General features: G+C 38.3%; 1 protein-coding gene across 2 annotated transcripts in view; it reads right to left on the bottom strand.

The window, feature by feature from the left end:
* The window catches only part of OSBPL11 (oxysterol binding protein like 11), a 63,879-nt gene that overhangs the window by 1,939 nt on the left and 49,048 nt on the right, over positions 1-12,892 (bottom strand). For both annotated transcript variants that reach the window (XM_087950183.1, XM_087950184.1), the window contains exons 10-12: positions 9,498-9,684; positions 3,742-3,924; positions 1,845-1,998 (exon numbers count right to left, since the gene is read on the bottom strand). In XM_087950183.1, the coding sequence (XP_087806309.1) occupies positions 1,845-1,998; positions 3,742-3,924; positions 9,498-9,684 (524 nt within the window). The remainder of the gene's footprint in view (positions 1-1,844; positions 1,999-3,741; positions 3,925-9,497; positions 9,685-12,892) is intronic.

Genomic DNA, 12,892 nt, shown 5'->3' with positions numbered 1-12,892 from the left:
AACAGTGGATGGTTTAAACCAGGGGTGTCCAACCTTGGCAACTTTAAGCCTGGAGGACTTCAACTCCCAGAATTCCCCAGCCAGCTTTGCTGGCTGGGGAATTCTGGGAGTTGAAGTCCTCCAGGCTTAAAGTTGCCAAGGTTGGACACCCCTGGTTTAAAACTTAAAGGGAAGACTGCCCTCTGGTGGACATGAATGGAGACAGGAAAAAAAGCGGTTATGGGAGCCCAGGACACCGTGAACTTATTATCACAGGAGAAAACTATGGGTTGTATTTGATCTAAAAGAACTAATGAGTTACCTGAAGCTTCAAAGAGCAGCAGGACATCTGGTCTGGTGTCAGTTTTGAGACATTTTCCTACCTAGCACGTTACACTTGTGCTAGTGACTTGAACTTGTATTATAAGTCAATATAGCTGCCTTGTTAAATCCCATTCCAGCCATGATGAGCCCTCTTAACTACCGCCAGTCTCCATCAGCAATTCAGGGAATAAATGTGAATGAAAGGAGGCAGATGAAGCCTACCGTAGTCTTGAGATTGGACAGCAGTTTTACAATAAAAATAAAGAGAAGGCAAGAGCATTTTGTCAACTTCATATTTGACAAGGAATTGTGTCAGTCGGTAACTGTGATGTATTTTAAGTAGTTCATGCTGTGTGCACATAGGAAGAAAGGTAAAGTTTTAGCAACTTGGCTTTTAACTTCCTCACATTAATGTATAATTGTATCCTTTCCCCTGAGAGATATAATCAATTTGAATACTTACAGAACCAGGGCTGAAGTTAACAGGCCAGACTGACCAAAACCTTGCTCTGAATTCTTATTGTATTATCGTATTATCCTTATCGATTATCGTATCATCCTATCCAACCATTTCACACTGTTTAAGCCTGATCCCCAAATACTGTGTCCGGTTCTAGAAATACTATAAGAAAAATGCAGGGAAGGGCTACGGGAATGACCAGGTGAGCAAAGACTGGACCTTAGGAGAATCTAAGAAAAACGGACTTGATAAACCTTGGTAAAAGTTAAGGGGCAGATGAGGTGATCACACTTCACCACCTGAAGAGTGATCGCTTGGAGGAAAGCCATGGTCCCTTCTCTAATGTCTAGAGTGGGATAAGAGTCTTGAATTACGACAAGGCAGATTTCAGTTCAGCAGGAGCCAGAAAGGCAAACAAAGAAGCATTTACTAAGCTTCCCTCTGAATAGGTGCCAAACTATTTCTCAGCACAAGCCTTAAAGCCAGAGGATTGTTGCTGGAACTGCCCATCCCTTTCAACTCTTATGATTCTACAAAGAAGCCAAACCAAAGCTACATTTGAAAACTTGTAAAGCGAACAGAAGAGGCATGAATCTCTTCTCTTCTGGGGGCTGGGAAAAATATACTTGGGGCAGGGTGTGTGTGGAGGAACAGAAGCGGAACAAAAGAGGACACCGCTTGCAACCCTCTCTCTGCCATCCTCTCTCTTCTCAGCTTCCTTTGCACATGGCAAACACGCCCAGAGCAGAGAGAGAAAAAGTGTTAAGGGGGACCTGAATGTATCTGAAGAACCCCGCCGGGCACTGGCTAAGGAGTTTCCATCTCATATCTATGGAGGAAGGAACTTATCTTGCATTGTTCTTCTGTTTAGATAACAGGCTGTGTGCAATGCCAAGAAATAAAAATAGGCATGAGAAAATGCCCTCCTGGAAAGATACCCTCGTGCTACCCAATGCTGCAAGCATTGAAACTCATACAGGGGAACCAGTAGCTGAGGCCTCCACGATATTTCAAAGCTATACCGCAATAGCCCTATTTGGGTTTTGAAGGTTCACCTTTCTGTTTATGTTTCATTACTTACATCCTTAACAAAGTATTTCGTCTGCCATGGGGTGCCTGTCTCCATCCGGAGCCTCTCCTCATTTCGTTGCTGTTCTTCAAGGGCTTTCTTATGTTCTGTGGCCTTTTCAATGTCCCCTTGCCTCAAGGACTCCGTCACGTGTTGCCACAGCTTCCTGAATTTGAAAGGAAGGAAGGGAATTTAAACCGAGGCTGTTTGCCACCTTTACTAAATGCAAGACCACGAGTATAAACAGAATGGTGTAAAAAAGTGGCATGAGGCGAGAAAGACATTATTGAATACTCCAGGAACCTGCCCTTGCTGTCCTTCAGGTGCTAGGATCATAGATTTATTTGAACCAAAAAACCAAACAAACAGTTCTCAAGTATTGGATGATTAATAGGCTGAAAATAAGTGCTTCTTTCCAACAGCTGCTCAGATCTGCTTTGCCCCTCAATTGGGTCCTGGAATGCCCTCTCTTGCTAAATAAACTTTTCTAATCTCTTGGTTAAAACTATGGGTATTCTCTTCCCTTCCCACTTTTACCTTTAAATTTTCCTCAGCCCTTTCCCATTCTCGTTCCACAATTCACTTATTATCATCCCATGGGGCGAAAAACAGGTATTGTCACCTTCTTCATCGAAACACTGTGTTCTCTAAAAATAGAGCCTTTAAACCAGAATGGATACTTGTTTCATCCTTTGTTTTTTTGCTAATGACTCCCCTGATCTTACAAATATCCCCCCTCAGGCCTATCTCAGCTCAAACGATCATTGTAAGGCAAAGGATTAGAACAGTGTTTCTCAACCTTGGCAACTTTAAGGCATGCCGGCTGGGGAATTCTAGGAGTTGAAGTCTACCACATGTCTTAAGGTTGCCAAGGTTGAGAAACACTGGATTAGAAGGTCATCTTTTAAAGTTCTGTCCAACTAACCCCTGAAATCTCACGCTAGCACTAAACAAGCAGCCCATGTGTAATTTCTTCCAGCATTCTCCTGCAATGTCCAAGATACTATGTCCCCCCCACCCAAAGTAAGGAATTTAGCATTGTATTTCAAGTTCACCACAAACCCCATGTTCCAAAAACAATTGTTGTCACTGAGGAGACACATGTGATATCTGTATCTGTGGTTAGTTTTCCAATTAAGAGAATGGATGATTCCTCTCTGATTTATGTAAAGGGGGATTGAAAGACACAAGGAAATGCCCAACAATTGGTTATATTTCAATGTGCACTAGAATGAAACTATCACCCACTTAAGAGTTAAGACCTCCCTGCATTTCCTATATGGATATGCCTCTCTTAAAATAAAAGATTGGAAAACTCAATATTTAATAATTGGACACACTTGATAAAAATGAGTAAATCACTGCCATTATATATCAAGTTAGATACAACTGGAAACAGACAGTGGCACTGAATGGACAAGTTGCACTGATGAACAATCCTAGGAAAGGGGTAGATAGCTTTTCCTTGGTGAAGGGCTGCATCTTGCTCCTCCAACCAATTAGATACTGGAAGGTCCATCATCAGAAAAACAGTAATATCCCAGCAAGGGTCAGAGCCAATTTTCCAGTCCATTCAGTAGGTGCAATTCAGGTTTTTAAATTCATGAATGGGAGCAAAAAGCCTCTAGACAATGAACTGCTTGCAGTTTTATTCTTTAAAAGCAGCTAAGGTCGGTCCCTCCTCCCAGATCCAATAGCCTAAAATTAAATGTATTCTGAGGACCACATGCTGCTTGCAGGCCATAGTTTGCCTATTGTAATAGACATACAAAACACATGCACAAATGCTGGCACGTCAAATAATGATCTTCAGTTGAACATGAGCGGAATCGTATAGCCTGAGCTACATACTGTAGGCACCTGAAGTTATATTCCATTAAGAGATCATTTTGAAAACAGTTTCTCTCACCTGGATTCGAATGGCCCTTGCTTTTCTATGGGCCGCACCCTTTTCCGTGTCACAGACAACTTTGACAAATCCATACATTTAGTTTCTCCGTTACTGTAAGTGAACTCAAGGATACTATTCCATTCACCTTGTACTTTACAAACCACTGTGTTAGTAGCATTCTGCTTCACCTCACCCGTGACCCTGAAAGCAGCAGAAAAAAAGATGTGATAAAAGATAACCTGGAGATGACCATGATATATTGCTCAAATTTATAAACAAGGAGTAATGCAGAACTTGGCAGAGTTATAAATGGCCACTGCCTGTAACCTTATTTATATCCCTATTAAAAAACAACAACTTGCATTTCGCACGCTAATGAAAACTGTTCATTTTTTGCATTCTCTTCACTAAGCTTTATGTAAAATGAATTTTTTATTTTAAAATAAATAAAATTGTTTTTACTATTAATAATCACCCAATACAGGATAATAAATATACTGTTAAAAGCAGATGGTATATTGTAATGTTAAAAGTATAATGAATAAAATAACAATGGCTCTTTGCCCAGTTTAATATACCACCAAAACAGTATTTTTGCTTACATTGTAGTGTGTAGCTAAGATTCCTCTTAAAAAGAGATATTATACTCAGTATACATTCTAATAGGCAGTAAAATTTGGAATGGATAAAAAAAACTGCAAGTTTTTCTGATACACTGATCTTGCTTTTCTACCTACAGTATAAATCAATTAAATTCATTTTATATAATGTTATACAGAACTTATACTATTCAAATAATACAATTAATTAGTATAAGCAAGTAGAAATGAAACTACCACAGCCAGAAAATAAATCACAAAATGTTATTTAAGCAAAGAAGCAATTCATCTTGCAGAATTTTGACCATTAGCAATATATTCCCTAATGAAATGTACAATGAATGTATAATGCCTGAGAAAAATACTACTCCTTATTACAGCAGTATTTAAAGAATACTTTTTCTCCATCTCTGATGGATATCTAAGGACAAACAAAATAGCTAAGAAAAAAAATAAACCAAAGATGGAAAATGGGAGCTACACATACACATACTTCCAAATGCTGCTGTGCAACAATGCTATAATATTTTGATTTCCTGCAAAGGGTCCAATTTCAATAAACTTGTTCTGGGTATGGACCATCCCATTGTCCTCTAGAACAGGGGTGGTCAAATTCGATTTCATTGAGGGCCGCATCAGGGTTGTGTTTGACCTGGGAGTGGCTCTATGTCACTCACTGAGGCTCCGTTTTCAGCCATGACGGCCCTCCTGGGCTCCATTTTGGGCCACAATGCAGGCCACTGCTAGCAAAAACAGCTTGGGAGGGCCGTGGCCTCCCTGAGCTCCATTTTCACAGGCAGAAGGTTTCAGAAGGTCATTGTGGCCCAAAATGGAGCCTGGGACACTCCCAAGCTCCCTTTTCACTGGCAGAGACACTGCAGGCCGCTCCTTTGCTGTTTCCAGGGTGGGCCCCCAGGCCAGATCTAAGCACCCTGTGAGCCAGATCCTGTCCCTAGGCCTTGAGTTTGACACCCCTGCTCTAGAATGTTCTGTTTTTCTCTCAAACTATGATCCTTTCACTGTAGAATGACTTAGGACCAAACTACATATAGAACACCATACACCAATCCACCCCCCACTTTTTTAAATAAAAGTTTTATTTAAGTTTTCACAAAACATATAAATACAAATAAAATATCTTTTTTTGAGAACAGCGTGACCCCGGGTTATCACTACTCCATACAGACATAAACTCAATACATCTTATACATTCTAATCCATATCTTATAACTATGTTTGTAATTTTTTCAACAGCTTTTCCCTTTCTTTACTTCCTATAGCCTTATTTTAAATTATCTCATTCCTTTCTTAATTCAATTACATATCTTTTTCTAATTTTTAAAATCTTTCTAATCAATGTTTTTATACTTTCGTCTGTCCTGTTTACAATTTCATATTATCTTTTCTCATGAAACAAATTTTCCCCTGTAATTACTAGACTGGAGTGTAACAACTTTGTATCTTTTTTCAAATCTTGTTTAAAAATTTAAGTTACACCTTTATAGTTATAACATTCATTTTTTTAACCTCTATTTTATAACACATACTTATTTTCAATCAAATTCTGCTTGGTACAGAATTCCCTTAAAAATACACACTAAATTCTTAAAAAAGAAAAGTATATATGTATATATATCTGTATGGTATTCAACTCTGTTCGGATATTTTCCCACGTCATTATAGTTGTGCTTTTAAAGTTGTAGCGACGTTTTGGCAGAATCTCATCTGCCATCATCAGGCTTGTGTATTGTGTTCGTCATCATCACAAGCCTGATGATGGCAGATGAGATTCTGCTGAAACGTCGCTACAACTTTAAAAGCACAACTATAATGACTTGGGAAAATACCCGAACAGAGCTGAATACCATACATATAAATACCCGCGAAAATTTAAGAAAACATATATATCTGTGTATATATGTATAACAATAGTAAATGGAATAATTATTCTATTCAAGTACAGCTCTGCCATTAATATTAGTAACAATCTTTTACATTTCTATTTCTTTTAACAAACATTACCTAGTAATATCAGTTGTCTTTCACTTTAATCATCTATGTTTCATATTTTACTTATTACTGTCTTTAAATAAAAAAAACAAAACAATAGTTATTAACAGTAGTCAATAAAATTATTATTCTTATTCAAATTCATCTTGTCAACTGATAAAAATCTTCCATGTTTCTTTTCAGGTTTTTTTTAACTTTCTTTTTAAATCATTGAGAGCCTTATTCTCTTTACAAATATTCCATTACACATCAATACAAATTTTTTCTACCACTTTAATCATTTAAACATATTTTCTAACCCTTTTCTATCTCTAATATAACAATGCTATCCCATGCACCCTTGCAGAATCCTCTCCTTAAGTTAAATTTTAACCATTGTCTCTGTGTCTTTTAAATAGGTTTATACCTTTAATTCTTGTATGCTTTTCCTGTACCTTTATATCTTGTTTCTGTCCTTTGTAGCTTCTTTTCCTTTCCCTCTTCCCTCTCTTCTTCTCCCTCCCCTTTTTATTTCCCTTTCTATCTGATTCTCCCTTCTGTGATCCTTCCTTCTGCTTCTTCTTGATATTATGATTGCTTTTCAAACTACTTTTTTTGGTTGTTGCTTAAGTTTTTAACTCCCTTTCCCCCCTTTCCCTTTTTTACCCCGCTTAAAGTTGCTTGGTCATTAAAGATGGCTTCTTCTTTATCCCGCCCTTCTTGTTCTGCCAGCATATCTTGTTGTTTTTCATAGTTCAAAATCTCCATTTTTAAAAATTGAAATATGAAGCCAAAAGATCCTCTTCCCTCTTGTGCTTCTTTTTGTTCTTTAAGTTTCATTTTTAATTCTTTAAGGAGTGATGCCATTTAAAAAATTTTTAGACAACCCCCAATTGATTTTATTTTGTTTCATTAGGATCCACCATCCAAAATTCCAGGAATCATCCAATAATCCAAAACTGTTTCTTGCTTCTTTTCTCACTTTCTCTTTCCAGGGGATTTGTTATCTTGTAACAAAGTTTCAGCTACAATGTATCTTTTGCAAGCCTTGTTAAAATTCCACTATTGATTTTTTTAAGTTCCAGGTGGTCTCCTCCATTTTCCAGATTCCATCCTCTTTTTTCCTTTTTCCCTTCTCTGCTTTCTTTCTTTTTAAAGAAAAATTTTAAATTATCCAAGAATCTTTATCCCTTTGAAACTTTATTTTCAGCTAAAAATAGCCTATTAATGTCAAAGTGGATTAGTATCAATTTCTTATTTGAATCTCTTCTTCTTAACGTTCCAAGTCAATTAAAACTGTCAATATGAGAGGGGAAAAAAGCCAATTCCGTTTCCTTTCCCTTTCTCTTTCGCTGCTTAAGATCTTTTTTAGGAATAGTATTAGTCTTTAAAATTCTGGTTCCAGGTACCTTAAATAGATGTTCTCCATTCAACCGGGTCAGTCAAACTTTCTCCTTTAAACTTCCTCCTGCACAACCTTGTCCGGTTGGGTTCTTCTTTGAGGTGGCCATTTCTGACCACTGCTGCAACCGCCTTTGGGAAAGGGAGTAATGGCCAGCCGAGGAAGAGAGATGCGGCTCTCCTCAACCCCGCTCCCCCTTCTTCACCACCTCTACAGGGTGGCTTCAGCCCCAAATCTAGGCGGCTCAGGGCTCTCCAGCGGTGAGCACGGATCAAAACCGCGCATGATCGCGGATTTCGGTCCGTTGCTGAAGAAGCCCGAACTGGAAGTCACACCAATCCCCTTCTGAAAGACAGATTTCTATAGAATCACAGTCGCTGGAACATTTTCTCCATTTTGAATGAAGATATCAAGCAGTTGATTTTTTTTTTTTGTTTAATCTAATTCTATGCTGCTAAGTAATAGACTAAGTGTATTACATTTCACTACTTCAGGGGCTGGGAGAAATATCCCGAAATGAAGACACCACTGCCAAAAAGAGCTTCCTCTGACTGGAATACTGGCATGTAGAGAAGGCTCTGATGAGTGCAGCAATTTTCAAACCTGGCACAATAACCCTTGGAAAACCTTGATTCGGGCTTGGTAAACCATTGGCTGCTAGAAAATCAGGTTTTGCAGAAAACTGCACAGTGTAACCTGGGATACCTGTAGTATTTTCAGACTAGGACTGGGAAGACCATTTCCAAATATTCCTAAAACCATCTAACTTCGAGGGCTGGTGATTTTCTTTCTCTTTCTCTCTCTTCCTCACATACCACCCCCATCCCCTCCAAGGCAGCCACATTCCTAGCCTGCCTTTGAGCTCCATTCTCAGGCTTCATGCAAGGAAAGCAGCACAAGCAGCAGAAGTCTTTCTTTCTCTCCCCCCAAACTTCGCCAGAAATGAGTCTTTGCCGGCGCAGCCTCTTGGAGCAGAATTCCTTGCAGGGTCCCAAAGTCTCATTTCTGGCGGAGTTTGGGGGAGAGAAAGGCTTTTGCTGCTTTCCTTCCATGCAGCCAAAAGCAGAAGCAGAAAGAAGCAGAAAGAAGCAGCCCGGTGGCCAGGCAAGTTTCCCCCCCCCTGCCCTTTCCCCCCTCCTCTCACTACCTTGTATTGTTCCTAATGCAAGCGACACAAGCCTTGTGTTCCCGTGTGCCATGTGGGCAGCGCAGCCTTATGTTCCCCCACAGCCTGGATTAATTGCTTGGGGGGTGTGCTCTGGGGGGTGACATTTCTCTGCGGACCACCAAAATTTTCTCGTGGGCTGTGGCCCACCGCTTGGCGACCACTGCTCCAGAATAGATGATACATTAAGGTTCTTCAAATAAAGTTGAAGAAACCATTATTCCTCTTTTTTTAAAAGCTGGGGGGAAAGTAAGAAAATACCTATCTAGACATACTGTTTGGCAATTATGGCCTTAGAGTCAAGATAAGCAAAGGCATTTATTGGATGTTTTTGCTTGGAACTTAAATCTGACAAAATTTATATAATTTTGTTAAGCCATCGAAGGTTACTTTGAAATTAAATTTAAAAGCGTTTTACAAAAATGATTTGACTTCTTTCGATTCATTTTCCAAGTTTTCAACATTAACAAAAAGATGAGTTGAGACATAATTACTTTGATGTCTAGTATCTTGTTACAAGAGCATTTCAGAAACACACGCAATCAATTTACAATAAATATTGCACAGCAGTAAAAAAAATTTTTTTTAAAAAAAAAGTCCTGCCAGCAGGAATACTTGCCGGTGAAGTTTGCCACCATAGAAAGGCTTGGTATGAAATGTAATACTTGCAGAATATCCAGTTTTTGCACAATTAACACTGACTTTCCCTCCCAGTTCTACCCAGGGGACTGTCAAAATTGACCGAGCATATGCACAAGGCAAGGAGAATGTGTAATCCTCTCCAAGTTCCAGAAGACTTAAAGTACCTGTGAGGGAGGAAAGAATAAATATGAAAACCACATTAACTAAAAGTAACTTAGGTCATCTGTGCTTAAGTCACAGGATGTAGTAGAGATTTCTACTGGGCCTCTATGCAGATCCCGAATTTTGGTATCATTCTCATTCTGTATTGCCAGTGAGTTTTGCAATGCAGTGTTATTTAAATGACAGTAAAAATTAATCTCATCTTTGTACCACTAGATAAACTCGACTTGAGGGAACATATTCATTGTAAAGAGAGAAAAAACAGGATTTTGGAAGTTTATCCAACAGGGATAAATTAATCAATTCATTTATATACTTTTTCTTCCATGCAAAAAAATTAAATCAGTTTTTAATTGGGTTTTTCAAACTGAATTCCACCAAACTTTTAGAATTCTGTGAGAACTTGAATAGATTCCATGGGATTAAGAAAAAAAATATGAAAAAGCTTAATCCCCTGTGGGGTGCGTTCCCCTCACCCCTTTAATCACTAAAATGCAGAAGAAAAAGTGGAACTTGTCACTCGCCATTCTAAAGCCCCGCCTGTTAGGGTTTGGGGATTAACCCCTAGCAGAGTAGCAGCAGTAGTCAAGCCAGGAAGGGCCCCAGAGTATACACACACTGAACACAAACACTGTTTGTAGTTTAAATAGTTTTTAATCCATTTAGAGTTTAAAACATTGTCATTCAGTCCAATAGTCATTCACTATATTTCCATCCAGTAAGACTCACTATTACAGTCCAAGTTAAGAGTCCTTACAATATCTTTATCAGCCGATAAAGATATCTTCTCCTCCTCCGGTGCCTCTCTCCAGAGGAACAAACGCTGGATATTCAGCAAGAAGTTCAAACAGTAGAACAGTAGAATTACGCAGTAAATCAGCAAACAGTAGCAAACAAGAACAGTTCAGTCACAGGCACTCACAGTCAGTAATCACAGTTAGTCACAGTAAGACACAGTTAGTCGCAGGAAGCTTTCCAGCTTCTAATGCTTCCTTATATTGTAACTTCTAACCGCACCCTTAATCGGCTAATTGCCTGCAGCATTGTGCTTAAAGTGATAAGCACTTAAACCATGATATCTAAGTTTTATATATTTATTCACCCAAACCATATTTGGTATCAATGTTATACCTAACATACTCCCCTTTTGGGTGAAATAAATATATAATACCTTTACAATCTAACCCCATAGTTTTCACAACTCTCCTGGTGCTTACTGGCACCTTGGGCTTTAGTAAAATTATCAGCTAAATTGTCCTCCGACATACAGTACTCTAGCTGAATCATCTTACTTCTTACAGATTGTCTCACGTTTAGATATCTAAGATCTGTATGTTTGCTCCTTGTTTTTATTCCAATATTTGTGGCCATTTGAATTGCTGCCTGATTATCTTCATGTATAATTATAGGATAATCCACAGTTATACCTATATCAATTAACATTTGTTTATACATTATTAATTCTGTACATAACAGAGATAAACAGGAGAATTCTGCCTCCATAGTAGACAAACTTATATGCTGTTGTCTTATTGACTTCCAGCCTATTAATGTCTTACCCAGCATTATGGCTGTTCCTGAAGTCGACTTTCTAGTGTCTCTTTCTGATGCAAAGCTAGCATCTGCATAAGCACTCAGAATTAAATCACCCTTTGGTTCTAAATACAATGAATAATTCATTGTCTTTTTAAGATATCTTAATATCCTCTTAGCTGCAATCCAGTGTCTTTCACATGGTGCAGAATTGAATCTAGCCAACTGATTCACGCAGTACGATATATCTGGTCTAGACCAATTGCTAATATAAGACAAACTACCTATTAAAGATTGATAAATCACCTTATCAAACTCCGGGCTTTGTTCATCAGTGTTGCTAAACTCCTGACTCATTGGAGTCTTAGCCGGCTTACAAAGCTCCATCTTGTAATCTTTTAGCAATTTGCTTATCTTATCTTCCTGAGATATCTTAAAACCTTTCCGTGTTTTCTTTATATTCAAACCGAGATACTTCTTTATCTCCCCTAATTGCTTGATCTTTATTCTCTTTCCTAATGATGCTATTATTTTATTTGCTTCATCATTAGTTTCAGTAATCAATGCAATGTCATCTGTGAATAGTAATAATAATGATACTTTCCCATTTGTCTCCCTCTTAAACAGACATGGATCGGCTAAACCAGCTTTAAATCCTATATTGTCTAGTTCCTTTACAATATACTGGTTCCATTCATAGCCTGATTGTTTAAGACCATAGAGGCTTTTCTTTAACAACCAACAATCATTATTATCCTTATTTTCACTTTTAATACCAACAGGTTTTTTCATATAAATAGTATGTTTTAATGGGGCGTGCAAGTAAGCAGTTTCCACATCTAGATGGTTAACTATATAGTTTTTACTAGCTGCCCACACTAAAGCTGCCCTCAAGGTTGCTGCCTTAAGACTAGGTGCAAACACCTCATCGTAGTCATTGGCATTCTGCCTAAAACCTTGGGCTACTAACCTTGCCTTATGGATTAAATTGCCATCCTTATCTGTTTTTACCTTAAATATCCATTTGCAGCCAATGGATTTCTTACCTACAGGTAATTTGGCATTCTCATACACCTTCATATCTCTTAATGAATTCAGTTCCTTATTCATTGCTGCATACCAACTTTCTTTTTCCTTAGTAGGATACTTTTTAATTTCTTCAACAGAATTAGGAACTTGATTAATCTGGCACACTGTGTTAGCCTGGTACCTATCAGGCGGTCTAGATACACGTGTAGTTCTTCTGGGAATTACAGGGCTTACAGGAGGACTTTGTTGAACTACTACCTGTTCATCTTCCTCATCCTGTTCAGCTATTGAATCTGTTTCTTCCTTTATGGGCACTATTTCATCCTGTATTTGTCTCTTTACTTTATTTTTAAAGTTACAGGGATAACTAATGGGATTTCTATAGGATTCAATAATTACATCTTTATTGGCATCCTGTTCTAATTTCTCCCATCCTTCATTTTCTAGAAATTGGGCACTAGCACTACATAACACTTTAGATGTGCCTTTCTCCCAAAATCTATATGCCCTATGGTTTGCCTGATAACCAACGAAGAAAAATCTTTTAGCTCTATGTTGCCCTTTTTTTCTGAGTTGTGCAGGAATATGCACCCATGCTGGTGCACCAAATGTGTGCAGGTAACTTAGGTCAGGTTTCCTGCCATGCCA

The sequence above is a fragment of the Notechis scutatus genome, chromosome 1 (assembly GCF_049901735.1).
Source record: "Notechis scutatus isolate UNSWTSFEM ecotype Mainland chromosome 1, rNotScu1.2, whole genome shotgun sequence".
Taxonomy (NCBI): domain Eukaryota; kingdom Metazoa; phylum Chordata; class Lepidosauria; order Squamata; family Elapidae; genus Notechis; species Notechis scutatus.
Note: the sequence above shows the minus strand (reverse complement) of the source record. Positions and strands in the feature narration are given on the sequence as shown.